The sequence below is a fragment of the Bufo gargarizans genome, chromosome 6, assembly GCF_014858855.1.
Source record: "Bufo gargarizans isolate SCDJY-AF-19 chromosome 6, ASM1485885v1, whole genome shotgun sequence".
In the NCBI taxonomy this organism is placed as follows: domain Eukaryota; kingdom Metazoa; phylum Chordata; class Amphibia; order Anura; family Bufonidae; genus Bufo; species Bufo gargarizans.
The window spans coordinates 75,088,399-75,107,151 of NC_058085.1; the positions used below are offsets into that span (position 1 = coordinate 75,088,399).

At 41.9% G+C, this 18,753-nt stretch overlaps 1 protein-coding gene across 1 annotated transcript in view; it reads left to right on the plus strand.

The window, feature by feature from the left end:
- Positions 1-14,750, plus strand: part of LOC122940891 (phospholipid transfer protein) — a 55,081-nt gene extending 40,331 nt beyond the window's left edge. Inside the window, exons 7-16 of the mRNA XM_044297783.1 lie at positions 234-297; positions 3,891-3,982; positions 5,756-5,932; positions 7,769-7,828; positions 8,960-9,124; positions 13,242-13,309; positions 13,490-13,532; positions 13,606-13,669; positions 14,040-14,116; positions 14,213-14,750. Coding sequence (XP_044153718.1) covers positions 234-297; positions 3,891-3,982; positions 5,756-5,932; positions 7,769-7,828; positions 8,960-9,124; positions 13,242-13,309; positions 13,490-13,532; positions 13,606-13,669; positions 14,040-14,116; positions 14,213-14,335 — 933 coding nt within the window. The 3' untranslated portion in view covers positions 14,336-14,750. The remainder of the gene's footprint in view (positions 1-233; positions 298-3,890; positions 3,983-5,755; positions 5,933-7,768; positions 7,829-8,959; positions 9,125-13,241; positions 13,310-13,489; positions 13,533-13,605; positions 13,670-14,039; positions 14,117-14,212) is intronic.
- Positions 14,751-18,753: the final 4,003 nt, after the last annotated feature.

The window sequence follows — 18,753 nt, forward strand, 5'->3', positions numbered from 1 at the left end:
TCATCAGCATAAAAATATAGGGGCACATTTATTAAGACCGGCATTTTAGATGCTGGTCTTAATAAATCCCCATAGTTGGCGTTGGATCCTCTGAAGTTATGTAGAGGCGCCGGCCTCTCCATAACTTTGGCACATCCAGCTCCTGTTCTAAATGTAAGACGGCGTCACAATTTTTCTGATGTATTTTCAAATGCAGAATTGTCTTCATGATAATACTCGATGTTCTGTTACAGATTTGTCCAGCACTAACGCATGCTGGGATGGTACTGCTAAACTCCCTGCTTAACACTGTGCCTGGTGAGTAGTAAGTCAAGTATACCTCTGTCTGAAGGTTGAAATGTGGGCAAAAACTATTTATTCCATTTTATAAAGCATTCCCCTACTGCAGGCATGGCCAACCTGCGGCTCTCCAGCTGTTGTAAAACTACAACTACCACCATGCCCTGCTATAGGCTAATAGCTGTAGGCAATCTGGGCATGCTGGGAGTTGTAGTTTTACAACAGCTGGAGAGCCTCAGTGTAAAGGTCACGTACACACACACACACACACACACACACAGGGGGGAGGATACTGACCACTGTGCTCCACCCTCACCCCTGGCCCTGCCTACTTGCCTCACGAGTCCTGATGACAGGGGACAACTGGACGGCAGTCCCTAACTTAACATACGTGCGGGAAGGACAGACAAGACAAATAACAGATAGTGAACGGACCGGGTCAAAACCAAGAGGACAACAAAGAGGGATAAGCAAAGAATGGTCAGGAGAAGCCAGGGTCATAAATACCAGGAGAGTTGAGAAGTACCAAAGGAGTCCGCAAAGAATAGTCGGGTGGAAGCCGAGGTCAAAATACCAGGAGGGATGCGTAGTACAGGAGGAGCAGGCAAAGGATTGTCAGGGAACAGGATCAGGTAAGTATACTCAGGGGCGTAACTAGAAGTGACTGGGCCCCAAAGCAAATATTTGTGAGGGCCCCTCCAGCGTGCTTCGCACCTCCCTCCTCCTGTGTAAACTCCACTCCTTTGGCACGGTGTAGGCTATATGTGTATAACATAAACATATTTCATATGAAAACTTACAGTTACTCGGCCCTTGGAGATCTCGGACACCACTTCAACACTTGGCCGGGGGCTCGGTGGAGCTGATGTTGTGCTTTATCCTAATGAGAAAGATTTCATAATAAGGATTTGGAGAAGGGGCAGAGGGATAGCAGAGCAGGGAGAGGCTGGTGCTGCTACTAGGGGGTCATACCATGGGGGAGTAATAAAGCCCACTATAATGCCCCCCAGTAGTAATAATTCCCCTTATAATGTGACAGTGCAAAAATACCCCCTTGTAATGCCCCCAGTTGAGCTAATGTCCCCATAGTGCCCCCATAATGTGCCAGCATAAAATACCTCTATATAGTGCCCCCAGTAAATTCCCCCATAGTGCTCCTCTCCCCCCTTCCTGCTAGTGCCCCCCATAATGTACCAGTATAAAATGCCCCATATATAGTGCCCCAGTAGATGCCCCTCAGTGTCCGGCCTCTGATAGGCTGCCGGCCTAGTGTCCCCCATAATGCCCCCCATCATGTGCCAGTATCAAGTGCCTCTCTCCTTCCCACCCCCCATGTGCCAGTATCATAGTGCCAAACCCCCCATGTGCCAGTATCAAGTGCCTCTCTCTTCCCCCCCATGTGCCAGTATCAGGTGCCAACCCCCCCATGTGCCAGTATCAAGTGCCTCTCTCCTCCCCCCTATGTCACAGTATCATAGTGCCATCTCCCCCCCCCCACAAAAAAAGTGCCAGTATCAAGTGCCTCTCTCCCCCCCATGTGCCAGTATCAGGTGCCAACCCCTCTCCCCCCATGTGCCAGTATCAGGTGCCAACCCCTCTCCCCCCATGTGCCAGTATCAGGTGCCAACCCCTCTCCCCCCATGTGCCAGTATCAGGTGCCAACCCCCCCATGTGCCAGTATCAGGTGCCAACCCCCCCATGTGCCAGTATCAGGTGCCAACCCCCCCATGTGCCAGTATCAGGTGCCAACCCCCCCAGGTGCCAGTATCAAGTGCCTCTCTCCTCTCCCCCCCATGTCCCAATAGCATAGTGCCTTCTCCCCCCCCCCACAAAAAAAGTGCCAGTATCAAGTACCTCTTCCCCCCCCCCCCCCATGTGCCAGTATCAGGTGCCAACCCCTCTCCCCCCCCATGTGCCAGCATCTGGTGCCAACCCCCCTCCCCCATGTGCCAGTATCAAGTGCCTCCCGCTCCCCCCATGGCAGTAACAGTCGGGTATTAAAAAAAAATAATAAACACTTATACTCCATGTCAGCGCCCTGTATGTCCATATATGGAGTCAGTGCTTGTATTTCAGAAAAGTTTATGCTGGGATTCAAACCTACAACCTTCTGTATCAGAGGCAAAGCACTTAACCACAAGGCCATAAGAGCTGCCTTGCCGCTGACTGAAAAAATATGAGACTTCTACTGTTATAGCTGGCTAACTGTACATCTATACACATGACAGCTACTCATATATAAAGATATAGCAGAGCTGAGTGTGCTTGGACAGCTGTCATATAGAGATATAGCAGTGCTGGATGTGTTGGGGCAGCTGTCATGTGTATAGATGTACACTTAGCCAGCTATAACAGTAGAAGTCTCATATTTTTTCAATCAGTTGCAATGCAGCCTTTATGGCTGTGTGGGTAAATGCTTTGCCAATGATACATGGAGGTGGTGGGTTCGAATCCAAGACACATCAGGAGACTGTAAGATTAGATCACATTGGAGAGGGGGCCTGGTCAGCTGCAGCTTTGAAGGGGCCCTGAACATTAAGACAAGAATCAATATTTAACTAACTTGAAAATAAACTGTCACACACGCTGCCGGGGTGCCGGGCCCCGAAGCAGCTGCTTCCCCGGTAGTTACACCACTGTATCCAAAAACGCCAGGAACCTGTATTTATAGTGGCCAACGTCACATGACCGACAGACCGACCAGTCGATCAGCTCGGCGCTCAAGGCAGACCTAAGAGCAGGGAGCCTCCCAGCTAGCAAAGCCGCCCTGGGAACGAGGTCAAACACAGATCCTTGCCCCCGAAGCTAAGCAGCAGGTCTGCCCTACTGTATGCAACAGCTGGGATTCCCTGTATTTATACCCCTGGTACTATGTCTACAAGGATGATTTTGAGAACTGGGGTACTGACAAACAGCTGCGTCAGCTGCAGTTCCCTGGGTGGCTGGGGCATTGCTCTGCAGAGAAATACAGTGTAGGGGCCATGATACTGAATTGGTGCTGCTGCCCCTTCATTTTCAGGGTCGCTATTTGCCCCAGATTTCAGATTCCCATGATCATAATGTGATGGCATATGCTATCACTTTGTGAGATTGCAATACCCCTTTAGGGCGTCCAAAATATTTCCAATATATTCTAAGCATCCTGCCAGTTCATACTAATGATGTGCACTTGGAATATACCGGTTGACACTAGTGTAGGATGTAGAACTAGGGGGGGGTCCATTAGTTTATGGTACTGCCTATCTCCGGCACCCTCACAGAGATAAATGGAGCAGTAGTGTGCACGTGTGACCATCACTATATGCACTCGAGGACTAGCGAGCTCCGTTTACATGATTGGTTGGGGTCCTAGTGGTCAGACTTCCACTGATCAGATATTTATCACCTATCCGGCGGATAAGTGATAAGTTTTTGGTGTAACAACCCCTTTAATAGGGAATTGCGTAACTACCAATTTAACCAAGTAATGTTATTGAAACTGTCTACTGAGTTTCTTATATTGGATATAGAATTCATTATTTTACTGTATTATTTACATCCATAATTCCCGATATGAACTCTAAAACTCAAGATTTGGTCACTTCTGAAAAAATTCTCTTCTATCTTTGCAGTAAAGAATCCAGTGGATGATTACATAGGCATCGACTATTCTCTTCTGAGTGATCCCAATGTGTCCGAAGACAGTTTAGATATGGATTTTAAGGTAAGTATAAGCCAACCTTCATGTAAAATAGGCGGCACATGGCATGGGGTACATAGCTCTGCATTATGGATCTTTACTATGGACAGTTTGATATCATTAAAGAAAAGACACTTTCTAATGTGCAGTACATTAAAGGCACAGATTCTTTCATATGTAGCACTAATTTTTCCTTTAAAATGGACACCTCGAAAAAACACTCTATGATCCAAATTGTAAGTCAACGGTTACAATGGAAGCTATGACACAGATGTGAACAGAGCCTTACAATACTGTCTGTGTAAATGTATTGCCTCCACTCCAGGGACAGGATCCTGTTTCATTTTCTTTATATCCGTATAGGAAACCATGTCCTCATTGTGTCCATGCATGGCTACGTACTGTACCTGTATTGAGCACTCTGAATAATTATTACACTGTATGTATTAGAATATGTGAGTTTTAAAGCTTTTATGATGTTTCAGTCATTATTCTGAGACCGAGAACCCCCTTTCCATATTTGTGCAATGGTTGAAAATAAAAGGCTCGCCTGTCACCGGCAGTCCAATTCCAGGGCTAAACTCTCTTGTCCTCTACTTCTGGTCCCTCCTGGCCTGAAGTGTGATGCACCGTCTACATACACCCCACTGCTGAGGCCATTGATTGGCCAGCAGCAGTGATGTCTGTGTAGATGGGCATCACCAGGGGCGGACTGGAAACTTAAAGTGGCCCTGGAAAAAATACTAAAAGTTACCCCGTTTTGTAGTCGGGTACAAATTAATGGAAGCCAGGGCCAGCACAATTAGGCAGGGCCAGCAATACCATATTGTGGCACATTATACCACCACAACAGAGCCAAATACCACAGTCCATCTCCAAATACTGCCACCAGCAGCACAAAATACATCCCCAAAAATGTCCACTGCCCGGCTGTGAGAAGGGCTCAGATGGCCCCCTGGGAATCGGGCCCACGGGTAAATTTCCTTATAAGGTCTATGGCCAATCCGCCCCTGAGCATCACACTTCCAGACCAGCGGGAACCAGAAGCCGAAGAGAGGGGAGCTCAGTGCTGGAACCTATGCACCCTGCCTGCACATATGAAAAGGGGTTCCTGGTATCAGTGGACCCCTCTAATTGTAATTATAAGCCTTTGTGTGTGCCACCTATTGAGAAAAATTGACATTAAGGGTACACCGGAACTATTAGGGCAGTGCCTAAAGCATTTGTCCATAGCCTCTCAGTCCGTTCCACTTCTCCTTGAAGCACTACTACAACAATAGTCATCCTAGGATATGTATTAAATGTCTGATAGGGAGACCCATCTTTCAAGGGCCATGGTATCACATCTTCCATTCTGCCTTTTGTAGCCCTACAAAACCAATTTGCAAATGTGTAGGAAGGATGGAGATGAGTTGGCCTCACATATTCATGACCATTTCTGCATTATCCATTATGTTGCAATTTAACCCAATCTAAATGTTCAATGGCTGTAAGGGACACCACTCTGCCCACCCTTGAGCAGCATGTTATTAACATAGTGAAATATATCTATCGTAAGTATAGAAAAATGTCTAAGAACCTTGACTACCGATTGGCTCAAAATGAATAAGGCCAACTGTCATATTGTGGCCACAAATGTCAGATTGTGGAAAATTTATGTCCAGGACTACCCCATTCCATCTTGACCAGTAACCAACTGTTGACCGCTTACATTCAGTCGGATAAAATGGATATGTTCAATTGAGGGTCTGTTACCGGTGTCATGTCTGCCTAAATAAACCTGTCTCCTCATTTCAGGGCATGTTCTTCTCATTAGATGCCAAGAATGACACAATCCCAAACACATCGCCAGCACTCCACATAAAGCAGAAGGAACGCATGGTCTACATTGCCCTTTCTGAGTATTTTTTTGATTCAGCAATGTATGCGTATTATAAGTCAGGTGTACTCAGCTTGGAAATTGAAAATGAAGAGGTAAGTGTTGTTTCTCTATGTATTTCTTTTGTCAATGATTATTGTCCTTACCACTTCCCGACCGCCCATTGACTATAAACGTCCTGGGCGGTCGGGTTTATCTTTGCACGGACGTTTTAGAACGTCCTTTCAGAGATGGCAGCTGCACGATTAGTAACAGCAGGGCACCCCAGAGAGAAGGCAGGGGCCAATAAAAACTACAGCTTGTCTCGCAAAAAAAAAGCCATCAAGCAGCTCGGTCAACAAAAAAATAAAAAAGTTATCGCTCTAAAATTCCATGTTAGAAAATCCAGATGCCGCTTCTTCTTTTCTGAGCCCTGGCGTATCTCCAAATAACAGTTTATGACCACAATTGGGTTACTGTATTCAGAAGAAAATAGGTAGCAAATTGTGGGGGGATATTCTCCTATTATCTTTTGTGAAAAATAAAGTTTTGGCCTAAAGTACAATTTTCTTTAAAAAAAAAAAAAATGTAATTTTTCATAGCCAAGGTTTATAAATTCTATAATATGCCTGTTGCGTTATAGTGCTTGCTACACCCCTTAAAAATTCCTTGGGTGGTGTAGTTTACAAAATAAGGTCTTTTTTTGAGGGTTTTCACTGTGTGGGTACCTCAGGGTCTCTTCAAATGCAACATAGCGCCCTAAGACCATTCCAGCAAAATCTGCCTTCCAAAAATCATATGGCACTCCTTGCCTTCTGAGCCTTGCCGTGTGCCAATACAGCGGTATAAGACCACATGTGGGGTGTTTCTGTAAACTGCAGAATCAGGGTAACAAATGTTGAGGTTTGTTTTGTTCTTAACCCTTGATGTGTTACAGGAAAAAACTGATTAAAATGGAAAATCTGCAACAAAAAGTGAAATTTTGAAATTTCACCTCTATTTTGCTTTAATTCCTGTGAAATACTTAAAGGGTTAACAACATTTCTTAAAACTGTTTTCCATACTTTGAGGGGTGTAGTTTCTAAAATAGGGTATTTATGGGTGGTTTCTATTATGTGAGCTCCTCAAAATGACTTCAGAACTGAACTGGTCTTTTTTTAAAAAAAATAGATTTTGGAAATTTTTCTTTAAAATTTCATAAATTGCTTCTAAAATTTTAAACGTCCTAAAAAAATAAAATAAAATTACATTACCAAAATTATGCCAACATAAAGTAGACATATGGTGAATGTTAAATATTAACATGAAGTACAATGTGTCACAAGACAAACAATCTCAGAATGGCTTGGATAAGTAAAAGCATTCCAAAGTTATTACCACATAAAGTGACATATGTCATATTTGCAAAATTAGGCCTGGTCTGGAAGTGGTTAAATAGATTATCCCACAATTAATGTAAAAACATTAAAATCATATAGCCTCTTTCTAACAAACTGAATCAGCCCTGTATGGAACTGAGCATGTGCTTCCATCTCCGTGAACAGGACAGAGAAATTTGAAAAAGAGAAAACGGCAAATGGCGCTATACAGATAGATTTCAGTAAATAACTCAGTGCCTATACAACATTTTTAATTAAATGCATTTACAAAAGTATTCAGATCCAGGTGCTGGTTTGAAAATGTAGAATATTTTTTGTGGGACAGCCCCTTAATTCCTTTCAAATAGTAGCCCCAACTATGCACAGAATAGAATCCATAAAGACCCAATCTGTAATATATTGTTATAGACAGCGGGTGACTTGAAATTGGAGAAGAGCAGCCTGTTATAGTATAATTTAATAGTGGTCTATAGATTACATAGGGGATGCATCCTATAGAAAGTATAGAGCTACCATAATATACTGTAATCTGTTGCATGATTTTCGGTTGTTTAACGCATCTCTTGCACTCAGATGCCTAAAGACTTGGAAGTCTTGCTGCGGACATCATACTTTGGAAGTCTAATGCTTATGGTAAGTGGTAATGTTAGCAAAATCTGTATGGCTAGTGCTATTGTTGCTATATAAATCAGGTGTAAAGACCTGTAAGTATACGTACCTGTTTTATATGGGTCCTGCAAATCATAGATGTTCCAGAATATTTTGTGTGTAGTTTCTTCTAGATTACGGTTTTTGCCGGTACAACTTGCAGGGCTGAATTTTACACTATTGTTATATGCAATAACAATACAAGAAGTTTCAACAATCCATCGAATAAAATCACCTTTGGAGATGGGTGACATCAAAGGAAACCTGGTCAGATCACTGATTTACTATAGATACAGCTATATGGACCTGGTATAGTGCAAGCATGTTCGTAGCCAATAATGTCAGTACCACAGTATACAGTAGACCCTATTTATAAAAATAACTTCCTTCAAAGGACAGTTCACATTAGTCAAGTATGTCTGCTGAACACACCAAAATTTCGGTGGGATTGGCTGACAATGAAAGCCTCTTAATTCATCCCTGATAGCAGATAGGCCAATAGGATCTCAGATCTCAACAAGCCCCCTCCTTTTATTTATTTTTTTCTTGGGCGGTGTCTAGCAATGGCTTTCTCCTCTTTGCCAATTCACAACACATGCACCTCCAGTTGAGTAAGTAGGTGTATGGAGGGATTGGATAAGAGAGCTGTTGAATGGTAAATAAAAAAAATGCCCCCATAAAAAATACAAATTAAAGACTTGGAAATGGACACTTTAATGAAAGCAGGTCTATGTGTCCTCCAAAATGCCAAAACACCATCAGTGTTGCTCTGCTTTTTAGAAGTGCTTGTACGAGAGTACATTTTCGACCAGCCACCTTTCCAAAAAGTGGTTTTGAAGAGATCTTGGTGCATTTCCTAGACCTGCTTCATGGAGGATCTAATAAAACTACCCTTTATTGATTTTTATCATAAGGTGGTATATATTATTTAGGCTGGTCATCCATGTTTAACACCAATTATATGTAATTCTTAAATCTGTTATGTGTTAGCCATAAAATATTATAAATCTATATTATAAAAAATGCAAGCTGCAAATTTACTGTAAAATTTAATGCTTGGCTGCTGGTGTGATCTCCAAGGTGTCCACCTCTCAGTGCTAATATTTCATCATACAGGATCCAGCTGTGGCAGACGCCCCTATGAAACTAGAGCTGCATGTTTCTACACCTCCACGGTTTACCATAAAGCCAACAGGAACCAGCGTTTCGGTGAATGCTCTTCTGAACATCTACCTGATTCCAGAAAACCAGCCCCCTGTGCAGCTCAGCAGCATGACAATGGTACGTCCACAGCTGTTACTTAGGCTTTTCTAACTCTTCTGTGTATTTAATCTGTGAAAGCATTAAAAAATAGTAAGCTCACCTGTAGTGGCTTTCTTGAAATGTGCATTGGCATGGGGATCAAAATTTGTAAAAAGCTGAAACTCGTGCCTTTTGATACGATTTAGTAGCTCAAAATGTGTAAGGGTCTTATTGTGCTATCATCCTTTTATGTGATGGAAGATATAAAGAACTGCTTTTTAATTCTTCGGCTGCACGATCCTAAAAATGACACATCAGAAACAAATTAAGTCTGTCCCCTCTCAGTACAAATCTGAATTTACCCCTCTGTTTCTCTGACATTCTGTAGTTAACCACAAAACTTTTTGAAATTGCAGTTTTTAAAGCATACCTGAGTTAATTCAAAAAAAATTGCATAATCCCTGTGCTTAACTGTAGAATTATAAGTATGAAGGAGCAGGTTTTTTTTGGGGCTTCCTTAATGTCTTCCTCGACCATATTATTCCCTGTTTCACTGGTACACCTAGATACATTTCTCTCACAAGCAGGGGCCCTCTCCCTTCTCTGGAATCTGCTAGCACCGTGTGTAGTGACTTTACTTTCCTTACTTCCCACTATGTTTGTTTTCTACTAGGGAGCTCAGAAATTTGATAATGAGGGAGAAATCTGACTTAGACACAAATGAGCTTCTCTGCTCTTCAGAAGCAGTGTAGAAGCAGTTCTTCTATCAGGCTCACCCCCATTTCCTGTGAACCATCTTGTGTGTTTTTGTTACTAGAGACAGATCTAGCCTAAGAACAGACAGTGGACTGCAAGTTAGGTGGAAGTGAGACCCCGAGGGGCCATGACTACAGATTTTTTTTCTGGTGGATGCAGGCGGATTTTTTTAAATGAAGTGATGTAAAAATGTACTAACTACATCATTCTCTATTAAATAAAGTTGTGTGAAACAGTGATTCTAAGTCAGCGTAGCAATTTCTTTGTCCCTTTCCCTTTTCTTCCTTTTTACACTAGAAATGCCTCTTTAAAAAAAAAAAAAAACCTTCTCCCAGGCCACCAGTCATGTATTACCTTGATTTGTGTTACAGCTTTTGTAGTGTGAAAGTGGTACAGCATCATGCACATATCACACGGGGGTGTAGACAGGTCTTAACCATTGTGGATGAGGAGTCTTACAAATGAAACTAAAATTGAATAATGAACTTCAACATGACCGATCCTTTATTCTGTCGGGATATAGGCCGCTGGCAGAAGAGTCTGGCAGCAGCTTCTCTCCCTATTGAAATAAACAGGCACATTCAACCTTTGTATGTTTATGGGGATGTCTAATGATATATGTGCTGAGCGAACAAGCATTAGGCCTCGTTCACATCACCGTTTCTCCTTTCCGTTCACCGGCTCCGTTGAGGAGCAGGAGAACGTAAAAGACGGATTCTGCAGATAACTGAGACCTAACTGAGCGTAACGGAGCCTAAAGACCCCATAGACTATAATGGGGTCCGTTCGATGTCCGCTCAGAATATGATTTTTGAGCGGAGACGAATGCATGCAGGATCATATTCTGAGCGGACACCGAACGGACCCCATTATAGTCTATGGGGTCTTTAGGCTCCGTTACGCTCAGTTATCTGCAGAATCCGTCCTTTACGTTCTCCTGTTCCTCAACGGAGCCAGAGAACTGAAAGGAGAAACGGTGATGTGAACGAGGCCTTAATATGACAAGTGTCTTGCAGACAAAGAGGAGATCAAGGGACTCCGCAACCAAAATGTCAAAAATCAGCAAAACATTGATTATCCACTTCTGTTAGAATTTATATGCATCTTTCAGCCTGGTATACATCTGCATTCATTACCCTAACACATGCATCTCCTCAAATCAAGTGTTTCTGCAGATGTGTTCTTTCTTACCCTTCCTCTCGGCTCAGGATGAGTGGCATGAGATGACCAACTTTGTATAAAAAAACTTTCATCAATCACATTATCTGACCAAAGGTTTTTCAAAACTGATCATATCATGCTAGTCATCCCAAGCCAAGGGGCAATGTAAGAAAGGAAATACAGTCAGGTCCATAAGTATTGGGACATCAACACAATTCTAACATTTTTGGCTCTATACACCACCACAATGGATTTGAAATGAAATGACCAAGATGTGCTTTAACTGCAGACTGTCAGCTTTAATATGAGGGTATTTACATCCAAATCAGGTGAACAGTTTGCATGTGTGCCTCCCACTTGTTAAGGAACCAAAAGTAATGGGACGATTGGCTTCTCAGCTGTTCCATGGCCAGGTGTGTGTTAATCCCTCATTATCCCAATTACAATGAGCAGATAAAAGGTCGAGAGTTCATTTCAAGTCTATTTGCATTTGGAATCTGTTGCTGTCAACTCTCAATATGAGATCCAAAGAGCTGTCACTATCAGTAAAGCAAGCCATCATTAGGCTGAAAAAACAAAACAAACCCATCAGAGAGATGGCAAAAACATTAGGCGTGGCCAAAACAACTGTTTGGAGCATTCTTAAAAAGAAGGAACGCACCGGTGAGCTCAGCAACACTAAAAGACCCGGAATACCACGGAAAACAATGCTGATGGATGACCGAAGAATTCTTTCCCTGGTGAAGAAAACACCCTTCACAACAGTTGGCCAGATCAAGAACACTCTCTCCAGGAGGTAGGTGTATGTGTGTCAAAGTCAACAATGAAGAGAAGATTTCACCAGAGTGAATACAGAGGGTTCACCACAAGATCTAAACCATTGGTGAGCCTCAAAAACAGGAAGGCCAGATTAGAGTTTGCCAAACGACATCTAAAAAAGCCTTCACAGTTCTGGAACAACATCCTATGGACAGATGAGACCAAGATCAACTTGTACCAGAGTGATGGGAAGAGAAGAGTATGGAGAAGGAAAGAAACTGCTCATGATCCTAAGCATACCACCTCATTAGTGAAGCATGGTGGTGGTAGTGTCATGGCGTGGGCATGTATGGCTGCTAATGGAACTGGTTCTCTTGTATTTATTGATGATGTGACTGCTGACAAAAGCAGCAGGATGAATTCTGAAGTGTTTCGGGAAATATTATCTGCTCATATTCAGCCAAATGCTTCAGAACTCTTCGGATTGAGCGTGCTTTTCGCTTGCTGAAGACAAAACTGAAGGGAAAATGCCCCCAAGAACAAGCAGGAACTGAAGACAGTTGCATTAGAGCCCTGGCGGAGCATCACCAGGGATGAAACCCAGCGTCTGGTGATGTCCATGCATTCCAGACTTCAGGCTGTAATGGACTGCGAAGGATTTGCAACCAAGTTTTAAAAAGTGAAAATTTGATTTATGATTATTATTCTGTCCCATTACTTTTGGTCCCTTAACAAGTGGGAGGCACATATGCAAACTGTTGTAATTCCTACACTGTTCATCTGATTTGGATGTAAATACCTTCAAATTAAAGCTGACAGTCTGCAGTTAAAGCACATCTTGTTCGTTTCATTTCAAATCTATTGTGGTGGTGTATAGAGGCAAAAATGTTAGAATTGTGTTGATGTCCCAATATTTATGGACCTGGCTGTATCTATACCTTGAGAACTTCATGCAAGTGTTACCATACTGGAATTTTTTTGCCTCTATCAACCACAAGTTTAACCTTCTCAACCAACAGTGTAAATAGTTCTAATAGTGTTAAAGGGACTTTCCAACGTTTTCAATTTTTTTGACCTTTGACCTTTGACCTGTGGAGGAAAGCATACTTGTATGTTCCCTCCTGCTTGGTTCCGGGCTTCTTCATTTGCTGAAACCCAGACCCTGCTTGGAAACTGGCCACAGCATTGACCTGCCACTCGGGGGACACATCACTGCTGCAGTCGGTCATTGGCTACAGGTGCACAAGTGACCTCTGTCTATGCCAGAAATTGAATGATTGCAGTGGTGGAACGAAGGAGCCGGAACTAACTGTAGGGAATAGGTAGTATGCTTCCCTCCTCAGATCAATCAGGGAAGGGGGAGGCAAAAAGTATTAAAAAGCTGGAGAACCCTCTTTAAACTCTGTAAGCGCCTAACATTTATATCACTCTTACACATTTCTGATTTTAAGAATTCATTGCACGTATTATGTCTCCATAGGAATCGCGCCTAAGTGCTAGGGTGACACTGAAAAAGACCACTTTACTGATTCAGCTGGACCTCAAGAGGTAATCAAGTCTAAATTCTAATTTCTTATTTCTCTGGTCAAAGGCCATGTTTCATTACATGCTGTGCAGTGTATTAGCTTTATTTGTATGCAGGAGTACAATATTGCTTTATTACTAGAAATTTATGTTAATATACAGTGTATATATATAATTAATTATGGCATTTTCAATTACCTGTAGGTTCAGAATATACTCCAACAAGTCAGCACTGGAGTCTCTGGCAGTGAGTAAAGTACTGAATACTGTAGTTCTTTTTGTAGCTCTTGTTATTATACGCATTCCCTTTTCTGTTATAGCTCATACCCTTACAAAGCCCCTTAAAGACGCTTCTACAGTTGACAGTGATGCCAATCCTTAATGGTAAGACACAGTAAATTATCTCTTACGGTACGGCCACGCGGTCAGGTTTCCTGATGCATTTTTGGAAGCCAAAACCAGAAATCAATTGAAAAGAGAAGTTGTCATGTTTTCTCTTTTTATGATCCATTCTTGATTTTGGCCTTGAAACCTGACCATGTGTCTGTACCCTAAGGCTTCATTCAGACTGACATAATGTGGGCCAATTTTAACATCTGTATCGTAGCTGCAGATTCTGTACTGACCCTGGGTCTAAAGATCAGCACTTTTAGCATTATAGACCTAAAATGTTCCCACATTACAGATGTCTGAATGGGATCTAACTGATATAATCTGACTGAGGATAACTTCTTGTGAAAAACTTGTTCCACAGAGAAGACAAAGCGAGGCGTTAGCATTCCCCTTCCAGAAGGTTTGGATTTTACTCGGGAGACAACTTCTCACCATGCTGTAAGTTGTAGTACTCCAATCGCTTATAAATTACTGCAAAAATGAAATTTGGTGCTAGTCGAAATTCATTGCTTTGTTTCTTGTTTTACTGTCCAGGGTTTTATTCTCATTGGTGGTGATTTACACTTCTCCATGAGTCTCCGAGAAGTTATTGACAAATACCGTCCTGTCCCGACTGCCCCAGCAGAAACAACCACAGGGACAAATGAGGCTATCTGAAATCCACAACATTGCAGCCTTCCTTGATGGCTATTGAGGGTCAACTAAATGATAGTTGTGTGAGCATATCACAGATCTAATGTGTCTCTAATTCAAGGACATTCCAATACTCACCCAAACCAGTACTACAGTATAAAGGACGTCCCAATGGATGTGGTTAGACTTTAAAAGACACCAATCATGACTGGTATGAGGGCACTAGAAACCTTATGTATCATAATCAAGTAGAACCGATACAGAGAAGAATTTATTGCTACCAACCTAAAGACTATTTAACATTTCTAAAATGTCAATCACTTGAGGAATTTAACCATCTCTGAGCAAAAATAATAATCTGTTTTACTTGTGTGAATAATCTTTATAACAATCTTTAACTAACAGGTAACATACAGAATAAAGAACAGTTTTGTTTTGAGAGTTGTGTAGCTTTGACTAAGTCTACAAGGCCTCACCGTTGGTGGGGCAAACAACAAAGCTTCTGCAGATTGGTCTGCTAGCACCTTGTGAAGAATATGAAAAATAAATATTTTAGATGTATCATTTGTGGTTATGGTAATTTAGGAGGTCGACGTTCCAGAAAGTGTTTCAATAAATGGATTGTCATGACTCATTGTTCCTAGTGGGTCTCAAAATCTACAGTTTGTATTAATCAGTGGCTTTGGAACCACTGTGTTAATTAACTTGGCAGTCCCCTGCTTTTCACCCTTTAAACCCTATACAGGGATCTGGAGCCACCAGGTCACTACCTCTTGGAGTAATCAAGTAAAACGCGTAGTCAGTAACAGGCCCAGGTCTGGACAGGCAGAGTTCATGTGAATCCCCAAAACATAGAAACCTAGAATGTGTTGGCAGATAAGAACCATTTGGCCCATCTATGAATAGCCCTTGGCCCTATCTTATATGAAGAATGGCCTTATGCCTATCCCATGCATGCTTAAACTCCTTCACTGTATTTGCAGCAAAATGGTCAGGGTAGGCAGCAAATGCTCAGTACAGTTATCAGGCATGAATCAGGTCAGGGGGCAGATGGTCAGAATCTGGTAATTAGGCAGAAGTCTGTACACAGGCAGACAAGAAGATTATAGCACCTTTGCAGGATCAAGCAAGCTAGCAAACCTATTGCTCAGACAGTGAGTGAGACATTAGAAGCAGCAGCACACAAAGCTAAAAAAGGTTAACCCTTGCAATACTGCAGAATAAGAGGCGGTTCAATGAAGAATACCCCCAAATACAAACTCAGGACAAAGGTACCCAGGCACACTGCAGCCGACACAGGATGACACGGCTGCTGACGTAACATATTTCCTAATATATGATTTCCTTCCACATTCAAAGGACAGAGTCTCTGGAGGAGAACATACATGCGATGACTTGACAAAGGGAGCCCTGTCCCTGTGTACACCTCCTTAGATGTAGCGGTCAGCATTGACTGCATCTCTAAGTAGTTAATCTGGCGGCATCAGAGTTTTCAGCGACAGATACAACAGGGGCCTGACTGTCAGGCCCCTGTCCTTAAGGGAATGAGAACAGATCCTATTCTCCCTCGATCAGTGCACCATACATGTAGAGTGCTGGTCGTTAGCACACTTCCCACTGTGCCATACATATACGGCAAGGGTCGGGAAGGGGTTAAGCAACTCTGTAAATATATTCCATTGTTTATATACAGTACAAATGTTTGCCTGGAGCTGCATTCACAATTATTCTAGTTGCTATTGGAAACAGTTGACTGGCTTGTTAACAGATACATTTTTAATAACTTAACTGAACTCCTATAAAGAAAGGGGGTAAGAATTCCACACATTTCAGGTTACTCTACAGTGCCTTGTGTAAAGATTAATTTTCTGATAAAAACTGGCAAATTTTTTATAAAGTCTTCAAGATTCATCACATAAAATGGTGCAATTTATGAGCACACATTTGAATATAGGATAAAAAGGGTATAGAAAAGCTGACCAGTATTCAAATGTGGACACAGTAATGGGCACAGTCAGTGATACTGCTTAAACAGGGGTGGTTCATGCCCTTTAAAGCTTCATAGTAAGTGATGTTGATGCCGCAGTTTGAATGGACTACATCCAAAATCTCTTGTCCAGTTAAACAATTTTCTATGTCTGTCTACAGCTCAACCACACAGCAGAAATGGCTGCCGCAACATAGGATGAGTAACACTTTGATGCAATATTTATGGCGTGCTTGGCAGCCTGACCTGACCACAGCGCTTGTATGTTCACTACTTGTTGCTGGGTGTAGCCAGCAAAAGTAACAGGATGAGAATGAAGAAATGTAGATTGGGACATATGAAGGGTAGAAGAAAAGTTGGGAAATCTTAGAATAAACAGAAAGGCAAATACAGAGTCTTAAGCTGCCTGTAAACATTTGATAAAACTGAGCCAAACCTCATATCGTGGAGGGATCAGCTGCCAATCTATAGTGCATGGGGGCCTCCCACCTCTCCCGTGACAACGGATGTCGGGAGAGAGAATCTCATCTCTCGAAGAAACAAGGGCTTAGACATCCTGAATTTCAAATGTACAGTTGTTTGTTTTCCAGCTGGACAGGTCAGGTTCATATGGAATACGGTCTTTAAATATATAAACCTCAAGCCCATATCTCTGCACCAGGTAAGTTGTAGAGTGAAAGTACACTCTGTATGTTCACATAAAATATAGCAACACATAGATCAAAGAAGGATAGTGATGGTTAACGGAAAAGATGGGCTACATAACAGGCCATTAGTTCCAGATATTGAACAAATTCCCTATTCCAGGGAATGTTTAGTGTTCTACAAGGTACTGGCCTTTGGCCAAATCTATTCAGGTTGGAAATAAGAACATGACGTACTACATTTTCTCAGAAAAATTGCCAGTATGGCATTTTCTAGTATGCGCTACTTAACCTACCACCAAGGAACCATGTTCAATTATTAACCAAATAATGGCGTACCATCATTAACCATAATGTCAGAGGACAATCCTCCTCCACAAGCTTGACTGTGATCTACCAGAGATGAACACAAAATTATTTTTTTCAAATGTCAAGGGCCCCCATTATGCAGAAAGGTTCACTGTCTGGTAAGTTCTGTAGGTGCCAACTTGTACTGTCATACAGTGTACATACCATAACTATAGTTTCATCAAAATAATATACTGTAATGTTAGTGGCTGCCATCCCTTGGTTGACACCGAGAATCCACACAATATCTGGTTTGACCAGCAGGTCCCAACCACTGGTGGTAACACTTCCATGATGCTGCCTCTTTGTATGTGAGAAATGGATATAGAAGAGTAGGAGCTACATAGAAGAAAGTGTACACCTACTGTAGAGCTAAGCTTAGGGAAAACTGACAATTAGAGATGAAGGCTGCAGAAGTGTGAACTAGTGAAAAATGCATGGTACAAGTCCTATAATGGTCTAGTAAGGTTATTATTTCTCATGTTCATACATATGATGTTTTCAGAATAAGCTAACAGTAATCCTTGTATTGCATTAAAGCAGAAACCTCTTGATATTACAAGATAACTATTTATTGTTGAATAGCAAAAGATGACTTAACAGGACTATAAAGCAATCAATATTAGTTAAGGGGGTTTTATAATGAAAGGACTTTAATATTAATGACTTATAATTAAGATGGATCATGAGTATCGTATCGACCAGGATCCAATATGATATTGATTGGCCTTTCATAAGGAAACCCCCTTTAACCACAGCAGAGATAAACACAAACTGTCAGCTACATGTGAAGAGTAACCGTGAAGCAGTCCGGAGTAGTAGAACTTGAGGTCTAAAAGGGCTCGTTTTTGATGAATCGGCTGAACATTTGAAATGCTTGTCTGTTGGCACCATGTGACCGGCTCCCTGCAACTAAATGAAAAGGAAGAAAGTATAAAAGAGAAAAACATTTGGATTATTCAGGATGTAGTTACTCTAGACAGACCAAGACTGAGTAATTGAATAGTAAGATATTATTACAATACTCTAAATGTGATAATGCTCTAAAGAACTGACATAAGGAAGATTTATATACAGTATCTCACAAAAGTTAGTACACCCCTCACATTTTTGTTAATATTTTATTCTATCTTTTCATGGGACAACAATGAAGATCTGACACTTTGATACAATGTAAAGTAGTCAGTGTACAGCTTGTATAACAGTTTCAATTTGGTGTACCCTCAAAATAACTCACATAGCCATTAATGTCTCAACCGCTGGCAACAAAAGTGAGTACACCTCTAAGTGAAAATGTCTAAACTGCCCAAAGTGTCAATATTTTGTGTGGCCACCATTATTTTCCAGCACTGCCAACTCTCTTGGCAGTTTACTAGAGCTTCACAAGTTCCACTGGAATCCTGACCTCACGGAGCTGGTGGATGTTAGAGGCCTTGTGCTCCTCCCCCTTCCATTTGAGGATG